Source organism: Pristiophorus japonicus, chromosome 11 (assembly GCF_044704955.1).
Source record: "Pristiophorus japonicus isolate sPriJap1 chromosome 11, sPriJap1.hap1, whole genome shotgun sequence".
NCBI classification, from domain to species: domain Eukaryota; kingdom Metazoa; phylum Chordata; class Chondrichthyes; family Pristiophoridae; genus Pristiophorus; species Pristiophorus japonicus.
The window spans coordinates 59038116-59057153 of record NC_091987.1 but is presented as its reverse complement, the minus strand read 5'-3'; the positions used below and the strand labels follow the sequence as shown (position 1 = coordinate 59057153).

Below are 19038 nucleotides of genomic sequence, written 5' to 3'. Positions count from 1 at the left end.
ACGGACAATATTCTTTGAATTAAATCAAAAACTGGTTACATTTTATTTCTATGGTCAAAATGCTACTGAAATTCTGAAAAGATTTTCAAAGCAGTGGTCGAGTGTAGGATTATATTTGAGATAGCATCACTTGGATAAGATTTTCCAGTCAGTTACACCCAGTAAACAGGAACCCACCACGTTGGGACATCCTGAGGTCATGAAAGGTACTATATAATTGCAAGTTTTTCCTTTCTTTCTTTTCGCTAGAAGGTGGTAGAGCATTTCAAGAGCCTAGCATCAACATGGAAAGTATAAATTTAAAGCTTATTTCTGACTTGTTTTTGTTCTTTGCTCATTGTCATTGTCAACTACTTTCACATCTGTCTTTAAGCGATTTGTAGTGGGGTTGCTACTTTCCCATCACCATTTCACGTAGGGCACAATGGGTTTTCCATTGGGAATTCCACTGTATTTTTATTTTTCTCGACAAAAGAGCCATAGAGGGATGCCATGCTACTCAGGAGGTGACATCACCCATCCTCTGGTATTCCCACAGACAGATATTCATGCAGATCAGAGTAGTAGTACATGTATGTGGTGTCTTCAATTTGCCAAGAAAGCCATCACTGACTAATGCCACATGCTGCAAAAGCTTCGCCATGGTCAATTAGTGGCAACATGATAGTATTCCTGAAGACCCAAGGAGCTATGGGTTATGCCCACGCGGTCCTATGTGATCCCTTACACCAACAGAAAAGGATTTCACACTCTCAATGTGCACCTTATTTGTAACCAGTAACACCGCATTATGTGAGTGACTGCTCACTTCCCTTGGAACAGTCATAATACCTTCATTTCAAAGCAGTCCATTGTGCCAGCACTCCTTGAGCCAGTAATGTAAGTAAGGTTGGCTCTTGGGAGATTAAGGCTATCCTCTGCAGGAATGGCTTATTGCACCTATCTGGAATGAAGCACCACTATAATGAGGTCCATTCAAGAACCAGAATATTAACAAAGCACATTATTGGCATGTTTAAGGCTGCTTTAAGTGTTTGTATCATAGAATGGTTACAGCACAGAAGGAGGTCATTCAGCCCGTCGAGCCTGTACCAGCCACTGCAAGAGCACTTCAGCGAGTCCCACTCCCCGGCCCTTTCCCTGTAGCCCTGAAAAACATTTCCTTCAAGTACTTATCCAATTCCCTTATGAAAGCCACGATTGAATCTGCCTCCAGCACCCTTCCAGGCAGTGCATTCCAGATCATAACCACTCGCTACATAAAAAAGGTTTTCCTCTGCACTGTTCTTCTGCCAATCACCTTAAATATGTGTCCTCTAGTTTTCGACCCTTCCACCAATGGGAACAGTTTCTCTCTATGTCTCGACCCCTCATGATTTTGAACACCTCTATCAAATCTTCTCTGCTGTATCACAACTTCTCCAGTCTATCCATGTAACTGATGTTTCTCATCCCTGGAACCATTCTTGTAAATCTTTTTTGCACCCTCTCTAAGGCTTTAACATCCTTCCTAAAGTGCAGTGCCTAGCAGTGGACACAATACTCCAGTTGAGGCCAAACTAGTGTTTTATAAAGGTTCATCATAACGTCCCTGCTTTTGTACTCTATGCCTCTATTTATGAAGCCCAGGCTCTTGTATGCTTTTTTTAACTGCTTTCTCAACCTGCCTTGCCACCTTCAACAATTTGTGCACATATACCTCCAGGTCTCTCCGTTCATGCACCCCTTTAGAATTGTACCCTTTAGTTTATATTGCCCTTCTTTGCTCTTCCTACCAAAATGTATCACTTTGCACTTTTCTGTTTTAAATTTCATCTTCCAAGTGACTGCCCTTTCTACCAGCCTGTCTATGTCCTCTTGAAGTCTATCCCTATCCTCCACACTGTTCACTATACTTCCAAGTTCTGTGTTGCCTGCAAATTTTGAGATTGTGCCCTGTACACCCAAGTCCAAATCCAAGTCATTAAAAATATCTAGAAAAGCAGTGGTCCTAGTACCCTGGAGAACACCACTGTAAACCTTCCTCCAGCAACAGTTTACCACTACTCTCTGTTTCCTGTCACTCAGCTAATTTCATATCCGTGCTGCCACTGTCCCTTTTATTCCATGGGCTTCAACTTTGCTGGCAAGCCTATTATGTGGCACTTTATCAAACGCCTTGTGGAAGTCCATGTACACCACATCAACTGCATTGTCCTCATCAACACTCTCTGTTACCTCATCAAAAAACTCAATCAAGTTAGTTAAACACAATTTGCCTTTAACAAATCCGTACTGGCTTTCCTTAATTAATCCATACTTGTCCAAGTGACTATTAATTTTGTCCCGGATTACCGTTTGTAAAAGCTTCCCCACTACTAAGGTTAAACTGACTGGTCCGTAGTTGCTGGGTTTACCTTTAAACCCTTTTTTGAACAAGGGTGTAACATTTGCAATTCTCCAGTCCTCTGGCACCACTCCCGTATATAAGGATTGGAAGATTATGGCCAGTACCTCCGTAAATTTCCATTCTTACCTCTCTCAGCATCCTAGGATGCATCCCATCTGGTCCTGGTGACTTATCTACTTTAAGTACAGTCAGTCTTTCTAGTACCTCCTCTTTATCAATTTTTATCCCATCCACTTTCTCCAATACCTCCTCTTTCACTATCGATCTGGAGCATCCTGAAATGCAAATACAAACCAAGGAAGTACAAATGATGCAAGTCTGAAACAAAAACAAGAAAATACTGGAAACACTCACTATCAGTCAATATTTGTTGAGAACACAAACAAGACAGCATTTCAGGTAGGGCCTTTCTTTGGAACTGATAAATGAAAGTATTTTAATAAAAAAAGGAGAGTGGAATGATCTGTTACATCGACCAACTTGCAGTTACAGATGAAACTCACCAGAAAGCAAATATTTTACAACATTTAAAACACACTGTGGGCTAGAAATTGGCCAGCCTTGCGCCTGTTTTTTCGGCGATATTTTGCTTTTTTTGACGGAAAAAGGTGTTCACCTAAATTGGCCAAAGTTGTGCGCTGGCGGTGCTGAAATACCGCTAAAAAGCAGACCGCCGTCGTGCAAGATGAAAAAAAGCGCTAACACTTTAAATTGGCCATTCGGCGCACCCGTATTGTGGGCGGAAAAAAATACCCGAGTAAAGCCTGCGTTGCAGCTCCAGAAACAGCGGTAAGTACGAAGACCTGCAAAAAAGTAAGTTAAAGTTTTTATTTTTTAATTCTTTTTCAGCGATTCGCTAGATAAATGTCTTGTGAATGTTTTGTGATTTAAAAAATTTTTTTTTTCGTGTTTTCCCCCATCCCAGGGCCTGTCTTTTTAGCGGTAATTGGCCTCAGACTAAAGTTGGTGAGGACCGCAGTTTCCACCGTGAATCCTTGTGTAATGTTGATTTTTACCGACGGGCCCATTTTTTGGCCAATTTTAGGCCTTTAAAAATTAGTGGTATTTTAATGGTATTTTTGGTGAACAATGCCAAAAAAAATACCGCTATCGCAAAAAGGCCAATTTCTAGCCCATAGGGTATTCCACCCTTGCGCGACTTTAACGTTTTAAGGTTGTTTGAGTTACAAAGATTATCATAAGCATAAAACAAGATAAGTATACACTTCCTTCAATTAAATTCCTTGAATTCCCTCTTCCTCTTTCTCTTGCCCCTCATTTACTCTACTTCGGATCTCCTTCCCTCTCTGCACCTAATTCCCACTCTCACCAAATTCCTATTTTAAAGTCCTCACTGTGTTTCCAGCTCACTCTGTTACTAGAGTATTCGGCTGTGCTCTATGGCACACATGATCTAGCCATCCATGTCCAATTTTGGTTGGGCCACATCAAGCATTAAAAGGCCCGGTTCTCTTCTACCAAAACTGCTCACCTGTTCCAGAATTTTCCTGGAATGCAAAGATATCTCCCGGTTGTTCTCTACTAATAACTGTCTCCTTAAAAAAAAATTTAAAAAAAAATAACTGTCTCCTTAAATGCCTCTCCCCTGCTTCCTCCACCATCTCCTCCAACAAATGCGAGGAACATATGCACTTCTTTGTCGCGATCTTCTTTGAGCCCATCCATTCAGCTGCCTCTGTCGCATTCACACACTTGCCCTTTCCTACCATGGCAAATTTCCTCCAAAGTTCCCTCTGCTCTAGCCCTGAAACTACATCTTTATATAGTTTCTGTCCTATCTCCCCTCATGCCCTCTCTTGAGCTCATTTTGCTCATGTTACCCTCTGGTAGAGGATGGGTGTTCTTGCTTATAAGTTTATGTTACTCCTCAAAATAATAGTTAAAAATATTTATTGTTGAAGGTCACAGACTATTAAGCATGCAATGATAATTATTTGTGACAATTATTACACATATACTTAAGAGAACACTTACGACAATACTTTGTGAGTTCACCGGAGAATTCAGACCTTACAGTTCTTGAGCTCTTGTTCACAGCTAATCAGGCCCTCATCGAATTCCAAGATAAACACCTGCTTTTTATATCTTTTTTCCAACACGGCTATATGAGAATCCATATGTTTCATAGCATTACCTCATTCAAGTAGCTGTTATCCCTCATTGATAACTGCAATTTTAATAAGAATAACTCCTCAGCTCACTTCACCTTGACTTAAACTGTCAATCAAATCATTCAACTGGAGACAGTAACAAAGAGATTAATGACAAAGGCCCCCGACAGGCAACATTATCACTTGCTTTATGCAGATATGTCCTTGGAGGAGTTAATCCCTAGCTATAAATTCCTATAACAAAGGAAACTTGTTTGTCCACTGCTGAATTTCTTATCAGCTAAAAGCTATCTCCCATTGTTGTCTTTGCAGTCTTTAGTTTAAATGACTTCTTTCCCATCTGAAAAGGATGATATATTCGCAGATCCATTCTCCTGCAGAATTTGTTGCCCACTAATTATTGAAAGGTCTTTTAATTAAAATTACTGTCCAACCCCATTATTTTCAATGCATTTTATTTTAATCATCATCATAGGCAGTCCCTCGGGATCGAAGAAGACTTGCTTCCACTCCTGAAGTGAGTTCTTTGATGGCTGTACAGTCCAATACGAGAGCCACAGACTCTGTCACAGGTGGGACAGATAGTCGTTGAGGGGAGGGGTGGGTGGGACTGGTTTGCCGCACGCTCTTCCCGCTGCCTGCACTTGATTTCTGGATGCTCTCGGCGTTGAGACTCAAGGTGCTCAGAGCCCTCTTGGATGCACTTCCTCCACTTAGGGCGGTCTTGGGCCAGGGACTCCCAGATGGCAGTGGGGATGTCGCACTTTATCAGGGAGGCTTTGAGGGTGTCCTTGTAGCGTTTCCGCTGGCCACCTTTGGCTCGTTTGCCGTGAAGGAGCTCCAAGTAGAGCACTTGCTTTGGGAGTCTCGTGGCCAGCCCAGCAGATCTGATCGAGTGTGGTCAGTGCTTCAATGCTGGGGATGTTAGCCTGAATGAGGACGCTGATGTTGGTGCGCCTGTCCTCCCAGGAGATTTGTAGGATCTTGTGGAGACATCGTTGGTGATATTTCTCCAGCAATTTGAGGTGTCTACTGTACATGGTCCATGTCTCTGAGCGATACAGGAGGGCAGATATTACTACAGCCCTGTAGACCATGAGCTTGGTGGCAGTTTTGAGGGCCTGGTCTTCAAACACTCTTTTCCTCAGGCGGCCGAAGGCTGCACTGGCGCACTGGAGGCGGTGTTGGATCTCGTCGTCAATGCCTGCTCTTGTTGATAGGAGGCTCCTGAGGTATGGGAAGTGGTCCACGGTGTCCAGGGCTGCGCCGTGGATCTTGATGACTGGGGCGCAGTGCTGTGCGGTGAGGACAGGCTGGTGGAGGACCTTCGTCTTACGGATGTTTAGTGTAAGGCCCATGCTTTCGTACGCCTCACTAAATACGTCGACTATATCCTGGAGTTCAGCCTCCGTATGTGTGCAGACGCAGGCATCATCCGCGTATTGTAGCTCGACGACAGAGGTTGGGGTAATCTTGGATCTGGCCTGGAGATGACGAAGGTTGAACAGGTTCCCACTGGTTCTGTAGTTTAGTTCCACTCCAGCGGGGAGCTTGTTGTCTGTGAGGTGGGGCATGGCAGATAGAAAGATTGAGAAGAGGGTTGGGGCGATGATGCAAACCTGTCTTACACTTTCATTCTTCTAACAGAAACTCACTTAACAAACAAAAGTTAATATATGAAAGGAACTCTTTTTTTACACTATTTCCTGTTATCTAAACCCTATTCTCAGTAAATTTCCTTTGTGCCTCTCCGCCAACCACCCCACCCCTCATTTTGCCTGACATTGTAAATGGTCCCTTCAAATATTTACTTTGGATCGGTGGCAATTTTTGTCTGACTACAATTCTGTAAAGCACCTTGGGACATTTTTCCAATTTAATGGCTATATAAATGCAAGTTGCTATTATTAGATCCAATTTACTTGCCAAGAAAATGACTCAACATATATTTTGAAGTAACTTCAACTTCTGATGATTTTGTGGATAAAAGCAAAAATTGCTGGGAGTTACAAGAATATTTATAGCTTTTTTTCTAAGAGAAAAGTAAACTGCAGGGGAGGTGATTAAAACCAGATGATTATGGCTCAGATTTGTATTTTTACACCTTTTAAGATTTCCCTGTCTGCCATTTCATTTTGAGTGCAGAAATCATTTGGTTTTTGATCAACTAAAGCAAAATAAATGTGAAGAAACATACCCCAAGAAACCCTAGAGATTTGGCTACAAAAATAAATCTAAAAGTAACTTTTTAATATGTTGATTTAAAAAAAAAATCCATTCTCCTCTTTACCTGAGCACCAGTCCCTGGTCTAAGAAGACTAGTGGGTGATCTGCTCCCTAGCCTCTACCAATGCTGTTGTGCAACTGGCCACTGGAAGCACGCAACAGTAATCAAGAGTACTTCTTCTCCATTTTCCCTCCTGCCTTGTGCAATTTGACACAGTTCATTTCTGCAGCCATTTACTTCACAATAGCACAATTGAGATCAGCAACTTACCAAAATAAAAATTATACAATCACCAGTCACGCATTTGAGTGAAAACCCACTACACTAAATTAATTTTTGATACTTTATTTTATTTTAGATAAAAACTGACAATAGTTTCATTTGTTCTCAAGTCTAATTTACAGTATCAACTTCCATGTAAATATTGTAGAAATGTCTCTGGTAGGGAATGCATGACAGACTTGCGAGCAGATTGTCTTTTCATCTCAGAGACCTGTGTTTGAATCCAGCCAAGAATAATGAGATGAAAGTCTCCATACCTGCTGGCTATAAGGGTCCTATGTTAAGTGAGCTAGTCAGTTTCAACCCAGTCCCTCTTGGACACAAGCCTTTAGCACAAAAATGCTCATAATGCTATCATTTCAATTAGACAGGCTACAAGGATGAGAAGCAGAGAAAACTCATGCTGGTGCTTTCCACCTGACCTGTGTTATGATTCATCTGGGAGTCCTGGTGGTATGTGGAGGGCTTTCTGTTTTCAAGTAATGGATACAATCGGCAAAGAAAAATCATAATAACTAAAAAAAAAACTTTGAACACCCTGCTGTCATTTTCATTCAGAGTGTCACATGCTGGACTAATCATTATATGGATTAATTGCCAAGATTATTTTGGAAAGCAAATAATTTTCTCCTTTGTTTACTTTTGCAGTTTCCACCTTATTTTGCACCTCTCCATTGAGTGCATACACCCCAAATACACATTAACCCTCATTGTGAGAGAGAAATCGTTTTGCCAGCGGGCATCTCCACTATGTACTCAGTGCTATTTCTGCACAGGCCACTGGGAAGTATGAATCCTGGCAGAAATGGGTTACATTCTCTAAAAGTGGCAAATACCCCTCAAGAAAGGTTCTACAACAATATCTTTCAAGAAAGATTTCATAACATTGCACAATCACAAATGCAGAAAGCTAATAGAGCAGACTTTTAAAAGAAAGAAAAAGACTTGCATTGATATAGCGATCACCAGATGTCTCGAAGCGCCAATGAAGTACTTTTGGAGTGCAGTCACTGTTGTAATGTGGGAAACACAGCATCCAATCTGCACACAATTTGCACTCAAACAGCAATGTGATAATGACCAGATAATCTGTTTTTGTTATGATGATTGAGGGATTAATATTGGTCAGGATACCGGGGATAACTCCCCTGTTTGTCTTCGAAATAGTGCCATGGGATCTTTTACATCCACCCGAGAGCAGACGGGGCCTCGGTTTAACTCTCATCCGAAAGCCGGCACCTCTGACAGTGCAGCACTCCCTCAGTACTGCACTGGAGTGTCAGCCTAGATTTGTGTACCCAAGTCCCTGGAGTGGGATTTGAACCCACAACCTTCTGACTCAGAGGCGAGCGTGCTACAATTCCAATGTTCGGATTGCTTAGGCAATGCCTTAAAGTATTATCTGCAATGAACTGGAAAAATAATTGTAACATTATTGCACTATACCAGGTGCAGCGTCCAAAATCCGGAGTTCTGGAATCCGGACACCGGGCCGATCCGGACTCCCCCCGCCCCGGTGGCCCGACTTCGCCCCAGCCCTGGGCGGCCCGACCTCGCCCCGGCCCTCGGCGGCCCAACCTCACCCCGGCCCGACCTCGCCCCGGCCCTCGGCGGTCCGACCTCGCCCCGGCCCTCGGCGGCCCAACCTCGCCCCGGACCTCGGCCCTCAGCGGCCCGACCTCGCCCCAGCCCTCAGCAGCCCGACCTCGCCCCAGCCCTCGGCGGCCGCGGCCCGACCTCGCCCCGGCCCTCGGCGGCCCTGCCTCGCCCCAGTCCCCCCCCACCCCTTACCTCGGCTGTCCGACCCCACCTACCTCGGCCCAGGCAAAGACATTTCAAAATCCGGAAATACCCAGAATCTGGAACGGCCTCAGTCTCAAGGTTTCCAGATTTCGGACGCTCAACCTGTACTGTAACCGAAAGAAATATACAGATACTTGTATAACAAATCAGCAACAAGCCAGTCAGTTCCCAGGAAGTGAGATGAGGGCAACGTGTAAGCAGCAACAACTCACTAACAACCTGCTCATTGATGGGCAGTTTGGGTTCCACCAGAACCACTCAACTCCAGACCTCACATCACAGCCTTGACCCAGATTTAAAATTAAAATAGCATTGAATCAAGGAACCCGAGCAAAATTGAAGTCAATGAGGATCATGGGAAAAACTATCCAGTGACTGGAGTCACGCAACATTCTCAGCCCAGCCATCTTCATCCGCTTCAATAAGAGTTCCCCTCCATTATAAAGTCTGGAGTAGAACTGTTCACCAATGATTCCACAGTGTTCAGCTCCTTTCACAACTCCTACGATATTGATTACAAACAGTAATCTTAATAGAAATGTCCTTTATTCGCTTATACAAATGCTACTGCAACCCATAAGGGGTTAAAAAAACATCACTATCCAAGCCATGAGCCCATTTCCCTTTTGCTGCATCCTACAGTCACAAACAAAAACAAATAAAACAATATGACACATCAGGGGTTATATGCTGCAGATAGCTATGAAAGATTTACATCACTAAATTATTCAATGACTGACTACAAAAATAGTCATACATAAATACTGGCCCAGAATATGTGGCCAGCAGCGATACAAAGGCATTTGCTGCTGGCCCCGAAGAACGCTGACCACAAAGATCTGGCAATCTCTGTGGCGACAAGTTTGCCTTTCTCGACATGCAGGTGTAGAATAGTGGGAATTGCATCGTGCGAGCTGCCGTGACGTCAACAAGCTGTCGAAGCAGCCAATCAAAATGCAGAATTCTCAGAGCCAGGGAACCAGGAAGTGAAGCAGTTGCTTTTATTCTGACTTTTTAAAAATGTTAGACAGCAAAACAAAGATTGAGGCTCTCACATGGGGAAAGGTAAACTTGAAATAAATATGATCCAACTTTTAAAAAATATAATTTTTTTTTAAGTTTCTTAAAAATTGTAATTTTCATTATTATAGAGAAATTTGACATTCCACAAAATTAAAATTAGTTTTTCAAGGCCATAACATTTGTTTAGCAGTCAATACGCTGTTAGAACTCCAGATACACCTAATCCAATAAGGCTTAACTTTTAATAGGGCATTTAACAGCGATATTACCGTGAGAAAGCCCAAGTTATTGTCCGTTTCACTGATTTCTCCGATTACACTAATTGCCGGCTATGGGACGGAGGTTGGAGGGTGGGGAGCCGGCGAGGGGAGACATGCTGTTCATTCGCTGTTATTACCCACTGCAAATTCCAGACCAATATTCCAATGCTATGGGCCCAAGTTTCCACACGCGCCTAGAACGGCGCAGTCCCGACCTGGGCGCCCGTTTTTCGCGCCACAAAGTGCGCCTAAAAAAATCCTCGGTATTCTCCACCTACCTGCTGGTCTTCTGGCCCTCGGCACAGCCAGCACGAGCTGTGGGGGGGGGCGGAACCAGGTCCCTGCGCTGAAAACAGTGCCGGGACCTCTGCACATGCGTGCTACAGTGGGCACGTAAGTGCAGTAGCTCCAGGCGCCGAACTGTGCGGGAGGGGCCCGAAGCACGCAGCCCCTAGCCCTGGCTGAATGGCCTCACTGGGGCTGCGTGCTTCTGGCCTCTCCCATGGCCAGCTCCTGCTGCGCCCCCCCCCCCCCTCCCCGATCAGACCCGACACCTGCCCCCCCCCCTGCCTCCGGACCAGACCCGACACCCGCCCCCCCCCGCCTCCGGACCAGACCCGACACCCGCCCCCCCCCGCCTCCGGACCAGACCCGACACCCGCCCCCCCCCCCGCCTCCGGACCAGACCCGACACCCGCCCCCCCCCCGCCTCCGGACCAGACCCGACACCCGCCCCCCCCCGCCTCCGGACCAGACCCGACACCCGCCCCCCCCCGCCTCCGGACCAGACCCGACACCTGCCCCCCCCCTGCCTCCGGACCAGACCCGACACCCGCCCCCTCCGCCTCCGGACCAGACCTGACACCCGCCCCCTCCGCCTCCGGACCAGACCCGACACCCGCCCCCTCCGCCTCCGGACCAGACCCGACACCCGCCCCCTCCGCCTCCGGACCAGACCCGACACCCGCCCCCCCCGCCTCCGGACCAGACCCGACACCCGCCCCCCCCGCCTCCGGACCAGACCCGACACCCGCCCCCTCCGCCTCCGGACCAGACCCGACACCCGCCCCCTCCGCCTCCGGACCAGACCCGACACCCGCCCCCCCCGCCTCCGGACCAGACCCGACACCCGCCCCCCCCGCCTCCGGACCAGACCCGACACCCGCCCCCTCCGCCTCCGGACCAGACCCGACACCCGCCCCCCCCGCCTCCGGACCAGACCCGACACCTGCCCCCCCCCGGACCAGACCCGACACCCGCCCCCCCCCGCCTCCGGACCAGACCCGACACCCGCCCCCCCGCCTCCGGACCAGACCCGACACCCGCCCCCCCCGCCTCCGGACCAGACCCGACACCCGCCCCCCCCGCCTCCGGACCAGACCCGACACCCGCCCCCCCCGCCTCCGGACCAGACCCGACACCCGCCCCCCCCGCCTCCGGACCAGACCCGACACCCGCCCCCCCCGCCTCCGGACCAGACCCGACACCCGCCCCCCCCGCCTCCGGACCAGACCCGACACCTGCCCCCCCCCGGACCAGACCCGACACCCGTCCCCCCCGCCTCCGGACCAGACCCGACACCCGCTCCCCCGGACCAGACCCGACACCCGCTCCCCCCCGCCTCCGGACCAGACCCGACACCTGCCCTCCCCCGGACCAGACCCGACACCCGCTCCACCCCCCCCCCGACTGACCCGACCCGCGCTCCTGTTCCCGCTCCCCGACTGACCCGACCCGCACTCCTGCCCCCTGACCCGACCCGACCCGACTCCCGCTCCCGGACTGGATCCGACCTGACCTCTTCCCCCCCCCCCGCCCCCTCCCTCTCTCCCCCTCCCTCCCCCCCTCTCTCTCTCTCCCCCTCTCTCTCTCTCCCCCTCTCTCTCTCTCCCCCTCCCTCCCCCCCTCTCTCTCTCCCCCTCTCTCTCCCTCCCCCCCTCTCTCTCTCCCCCTCTCTCTCTCTCCCCCTCTCTCTCTCTCCCCCTCCCTCCCCCCCTCTCTCTCTCCCCCTCCCTCCCCCCTCTCTCTCTCTCTCCCTCTCCTCCCCCCCCCTCCCTCTCTCTCTCCCTTCCTCCGCCCCCCCCCCCGACCCGAACCGAACCGACCCGACCCAACGCCACCTACCTGTAAATCTGGTGCTGGGGACGGGCCCTGCCCGAGGTCTCGGGCCGGCCCGTACAGCCTTTGGTCCCGAAAGGCCTGCCTGAAGCACTTTCACACAGGTAGGAAGATGGTTTATTTAATCTTTTCTTTGCTTATAAATGTTTATTCAGGTTGGATTTATTTGTATAATATTTGTATAAATATAAATAAGGATTTATTATAGAATTTAATGACTTCCCTTCCCCCCACCCTCCCCCACCTCGTTCTGGACGCCTAATTTGTAACCTGCGCCTGATTTTTTAATGTGTAGAACAGGTTTTTTCAGTTCGACAAAAATCTTCACTTGCTCCATTCTACTTTAGTTTGGAGTACGTTTTCACTGTGGAAACTTTCAAATCAGGCGTCAGTGGCCGGACACGCCCCCTTTTGAAGAAAAAATTCTGTTCCAAAGTAGAACTGTTCTACCTGACTAGAACTGCAGAAAAAAAAAATGTGGAGAATTGCGATTTCTAAGATAGTCCGTTCTCCACCAGTTGCTCCTAAAAATCAGGCGCAAATCATGTGGAAACTTGGGCCCTATATATCTGACTGTAAGCAATATTCTTGTATATTTTCACCTTAAAAAATAAACCCTACGTGAACTGTACTTGCATGTTTGCATTAAAAATATTCCTGGCCAATTTTTCCTCTCCCAAAGACGCTGACTCTTGTTGGGGTGTGGCTCCACTGGTGCTGGCAGGCCTCCAGTACCTCATCTGTGACCATTCTTCATGTGCAAGACTAAAGAGTGACTTTTGGTAGGCTAATAAACTGTGGAAGCCATCACAGGCAAGCTTAATTCTGTTCTCGCCCAGTTTACATATGCGCACTTTGCAACAGGAATTACTTTATAGTGATGAGAGGAAACTCTGGCCGATCCTCCCCGTCCCCAGCCCAGGAACACTGAGAATTATAGCACTCAGTTGCTGCTCCAGCTGAAATCAGCAAATTCAGTACAGAGCAGAAATTGCATCTCTGACCTTGTCTGTATGGCTTGATATCCCACTCATTGTTAGTATTACATACAAGACTATTGAGGGGCCTGAAAAATTGATCTAAAAATATGTGGTGTTTTAATACAAGCTGATCTAACAAAGGATTACGTCACCATCATTGGTCTTTCAGTGCCGAGATCAACATGCATCAAGGACATGAAACCCACTCAATATTTGCATCTACATTATGAGCTGCAACAACAGAAAAACTAGACTCAAAGAAATTAAATCAGACAATGAACTTCAGTGTACATTGTAAAAATAATGGATACCTGGGAGTGATTTCTCGGTGAGATAGTCCTCTGAATTCAAATAACAGCTATAAATCAACCCTTTTGCTTTTATATTTTATGACATTATTGACTGCCCAGAATATTTAATCATGTATCAGTTACCCACTTAGTTTAACAATTCTGCAAGTTAGAGATTCTCTTACTGTGTTCTTGCACAATTCTCTAAATGTACAATTACAAACTACATTTATTTTACCATTATTACATTTTAAAAGCACAGATTTTGACAGCTACAAGGGGCATTCAGCACTGTATGTGAAGAGTTATATATCAACTTTCAGTTGCACCATCCAATTGTAAGGTTATACAAGAACAACTTGCAGAGACGTGGATTCAGGAATAGGCTGAAAAGTAGGGGGGGGGGGGGTGGGGATAGGGCAAAGGATTAGTTTGGTTTGGTGGGAAAGGGGAAGAGGAGGGAAGCAATAGAGGCAGCTGAATGAATAGTTTCAACCTTGGTGACAAAGAAGTCTATAAATTCCTCATAGCTATTATTGGAGGTGAGGATGGGAGGTAAGAGGAGTTTAAAGACATGATTGGTAGTGGAGAAAAGAAGCTCGGGATTATCTTTGCTCGCCAGGGTGATCTTGGAGTAGTGAACAGTTTTGGCAGGAGAGTGAGGCCTAATTGCACTTAGCATGGTGCAGCTAGATCTGGCGATGGATGGCTAAATCGTTGTGCACGAGATACATTCCAAGTCTGCAAGCAAATGAAGTTAGGAGCAGACATGAACATCAACATTGTGGAGGTAAGGGAGTAGTTGAAAAAAAATCAACAGCTACAGTAGAATTGTGCTGAATGGAGGGCCGAAGCCTAGGCAGTTGCAAGTTTGAAAATGTCTTGGGGAAGATATTTTTACACGGGCATATGCAGAAGCAAGTGAGGTTGGAAGAGGGTTAAGGGAATGTAGGTGGTGAAGGATACAAGGAAGCGGTCAGAGATGACATTGACCGTGATCAGGCAAGATTGAGGAGATTCCTGTGAATATGGGTAGGAGACATTACATGGAAGGAGGACAGGAAGGCAGTGGATTTAGAAGAGAGGCAGCAGGAGGACCCAAGATGGAAATTAAAATCACTGAGGATGTGGAGTTAGTTAGTGCAGAGACTGAGGGAGAAAAGGAGAGGTTTTCTCAGGGAGAAACTCAGGGTGGGAGTGGCGCAGTGGACAACCAGAATTTTAAAAGGCGAGACGAGAGGGGCGAGTTACTTGAAGGAAAAGAAGGTACCAAAGAAGGAAAGGGAGAGACCAAGATGTGACTTGGAGATAAGGTCCACACCACCAACGCAGCAATTTGGGCAAGGCAGGTGGTGGAAATTGTCAGGAAGGGGAGGCTTCGGTAAGGAGCATGGTGTTGCCACATATGAGGTAAGTTTCAACTGAGATGGCTATTTATATTAAAATCTTCTTCCAGCAAGTACTAAATATATTGGGATCATTTAAAGCTCCATTATAGGAGGAGCACACTTCAAACAATGAAGTGCATCAAGCTGAGGTCACAACTAAGAGCTGGTTCACATATGTTCCATGGCTGCTTCTACTGCAGTCATTCATAAGTCCTTTCGATTAAACAGTGGAAAACTGATTTGTATACTGTGACAGCAATTCCATTTGTTAAAACTCCAATGTCTCACAAATATAGTTTAGTCTTTTAAAGTTTATCAAAGCAGATAACTCACCTCTTCACTGAAATGTAATCCACTTAGGAGATTTTGTTCACATTGTTTTTTGCGATGGAGAATAGAATTCTGAACTTCTAGTTTACACATAGTGATCATCTCTATTCTGCATCTCTGCCTTTTGGTTCCAGTAAGTAATGCAACTCAATTCTAAGCTTTAAAAGCTTTACATTTACTGAGGTGGTCCAGTAGAGCAAATCGTTAAGTGTGCTGGTCTAAAAACTGGAAAACCTGAGGTTGAATTTCAGTACGGGCTATTAGTTGCTAATCTCAATCAGAAAGTTAGGCACAGCACCTAGCAGAGACCAACAAAACATGAAAAAATAGTCAGGGCTTTCAACTCAACTTATATTTCTGCACTCACTCAATTGGCTACAGAGAAGCTAATCCCCTATGTACTGCACTGACTGTATGAATACTTTGTGAAGATATTTTGGAGAGAGAGGGTAAGGAGAGAAATAAACCCAGACTTCTGGCAATCAATGAGATCCAGATAATTTAACAGTATAAGCAAACTTCAGCAGTATGTCTGTGGATACAGTCCACTCAGACATTCAGACTTGTCTTTAAAAGGAAAGAAACAAGAATTACTGATAAACTCAAAGCATAGAGGACTAGATATTACAAACATTCATAGTAAAATCTAGCTGAACAGCATAGTTATAGGTTTCCAGATGTGAAGATGCAAAAAAAACCCCAGCAATTTTCCAAATACAACACATAACTCTTCAGAGTTATTTGTGAAACCCTAATATGTGTAGGGAAAAAGTGCAGTTTCGTCTACTTTTTTTTAAAGAAGAACTTTAATCAACAATCTACAAAGGAAGTTCAAAGAAAGAATAACACCTAGTTCAATACTCACACTGCAAAGCGATCTGTTCTGCTCTCTTTCACCAAGTTGAAATACAAGTTGACCGTGATACAACAAACCCATGCCAGGGAACACCAGTCTGTATGTGAACAAGAAAGTAGTTAAACATTAAAGACAAAATGCGCATGCACATAAAAGGATAATTTTCCTACTTCAGGCTTGATAGAGGGAACCTCTCTCACACCGAGCACATATCCGAAATTCAAGTGCACATTTAAATTAATGGTTTGAGAATCATGCACAGCACATATTTGAATTTCCAATATATATACACTCTGCAGGTTAGTCTCCTCATCAGGAGCACAAAGGTTGGAAAATTATCCATGTAGATTGTTCTGAAGGAGACAATTATTTCCATAACTTCACTGCTATCAACTGAATATCAGCAGTGCACTTACTTTCTCTCCTTATCTCAAACCAATACCTCTCTAAGGTAAACAAAGTTCCTGCCAGATTAGCTAAAAGTTCAGTTTTATTTCAATTACTTTAAAGTCATTTTGGAAAAATACTGGGTTTATCTGAAGCAGAAGCACACAATTACTTTTTCTGCCCCTGTCTGAAACCACTAACATTGTGGGACTAGCCACTTCCTTCTCAAGTCTACTTGGAAGTCTTCCGCTTCAGAGTGACTATATTGTGCAGGGGTATAACTACCGTGCTGAAACATAGAAAATAGGTGCAGGAATAGGCCATTCGGCCCTTCGAGCCTGCACCTCCATTCAATAAGATCATGGCTGATCATTCACCTCAATACCCCTTTCCTGCTTTCTCTCCATACCCCTTGATCCTTTTAGCCGTAAGGGCCTTATCTAACTCCCCCTTGAATATATCCAATGAACTGGCATCAACAACTCACTGCAGTAGGGAATTCCACAGGTTAACAATGCTCTGAGTGAAGCAGTTTCTCCTCATCTCAGTCCTAAATGGCTTACCCCTTATCCTTAGACTATGTCCCCTGGTTCTGGACTTCCCCAACATCGGGAACATTCTTCCTGCATCTAACCTGTCCAGTCCCGTCAGAATTTTATATGTTTCGATGAGATCCCCTCTCATCCTTCTAAACTCCAGTGAATACAGGCCCAGTCGATCCAGTCTCTCCTCATATGTCAGTCCTGCCATCCCGGGAATCAGTCTGGTGAACCTTCGCTGCACTCCCTCAATAGCAAGAACGTCCTTCCTCAGATTAGGAGACCAAAACTGAACACAATATTCCAGGTGAGGCCTCACTAAGGCCCTGTACAACTGCAGTAAGACCTCCCTGCTCCTATACTCAAATCCCCTAGCTATGAAGGCCAACATACCATTTGCCTTCTTCACCGCCTGCTGAACCTGCATGCCAACTTTCAATGACTGATGTACCATGACACCCAGGCCTCGCTGCACCTCCCCTTTTCCTAATCTGCCGCCATTCAGATAATATTCTGCCTTCGTTTTTTTGCCACCAAAGTGGATAACCTCACATTTATCCACATTATACTGCATCTGCCACGCGTATGCCCACTCACCTAAACTGTCCAAGTCACCCTGCAGCCTTTTAGCGTCCTCACAGTTCACACTGCCACCCAGCTTAGTGTCATCTGCAAACTTGGAGATATTACACTCAATTCCCTCATCCAAATCATTAATGTATATTGAAAATAGCTGAGGTCCCAGCACTGAGCCCTGCGGTACCCCACTAGTCACTGCCTGACATTCTGAAAAGTTGTACACATACCAGTCAATCCACTGACTTCCTTTGCCAGTCTCTCAGAGTCAAGCATATACTTGTAGACATTGCCTTATGTGCCACTTTCTATACTAGGGGACAGAGGGTCTAGTGAGAAGGGGGAACTGAGGGAAATCCTATTAGTCAGGAAATGGTGTTAGGGAAACTGAAGGGACTGAAGGCCAATAAATCCTCAGGGCCTGATAGTCTGCATCCCAGAGTACTTAAGGAAGTGGCCCTAGAAATAGTGGTTGCATCGGTGATCATTTTCCAACAGTCTATCGACTCTCGATCAGTTCCTATGGACGGGAGAGCAGCTAATGTAACACCACTTTTTAAAAAAGGAGGGAGAGAGAAAACGGGTAGTTATAGACCGGTTAGCCTGACATCAGTAGTGGGGAAAATGTTAGAATCAATTATTAAAGATGAAATAACAGCACATTTGGAAAGCAGTGACAGGATCAGTCCAAGTCAGCATGGATTTATGAAAGGGAAATCATGCTTGACAAATCTTCTGGAATTTTTTGAGGATGTAACTAGTAGAGTGGACAAGGGAGAACCAGTGGATGTGGTGTATTTGGACTTTCAAAAGGCTTTTGACAAGGTCCCACACAAGAGATTGGTGTGCAAAATTAAAGCACATGATATTGGGGGTAATGTACTGACGTGGGTAGAGAACTGGTTGGCAGACTGGAAGCAGAGAGTCGGGATAAACAGGTCCTTTTCAGAATGGCAGGCAGTGACTAGTGGGGTGCCGCTGGGCTCAGTGCTGGGACGCCAGCTATTTACAATATACATTAATGATTTAGATGAAGGAATTGAGTGTAATATCTCCAAGTTTGCAGATGACACTAAGCTGGGTGGCGATATGGGCTGTGAGGAGGACTCTAAGAGGCTGCAGGGTGACTTGGACAAGATAGATGAGTGGGCAAATGCATGGCAGATGCAGTATAATGTGGATAAATGTGAGGTTATCCACTTTGGTGGCAAAAACGAAGGCAGAATATTATCTGAATGGCGGCAGATTAGGAAAAGGGGAGGTGCAAGAGGCCTGGGTGTCATGGTACACCAGTCATTGAAAGTTGGCATGCAGGTTCAGCAGGCGGTGAAGAAGGCAAATGGTATGTTGGCCTTCATAGCTAGGGGATTTGAGTATAGGAGCAGGGGGGTCTTAATGCAGTTGTACAGGGCCTTGGTGAGGCTTCACCTGGAATATTGTGTTCCGTTTTGGTCTAAT

The 19038-nt window shown here is 46.1% G+C and overlaps 1 protein-coding gene across 2 annotated transcripts in view; it reads right to left on the bottom strand.

The window, feature by feature from the left end:
- The window catches only part of LOC139276035 (cyclic AMP receptor-like protein A), a 458883-nt gene that overhangs the window by 212592 nt on the left and 227253 nt on the right, over nucleotides 1–19038 (bottom strand). For both annotated transcript variants that reach the window (XM_070893418.1, XM_070893419.1), the window contains exon 6: nucleotides 16088–16175. In XM_070893418.1, coding sequence (XP_070749519.1) covers nucleotides 16088–16175 — 88 coding nt within the window. The remainder of the gene's footprint in view (nucleotides 1–16087; nucleotides 16176–19038) is intronic.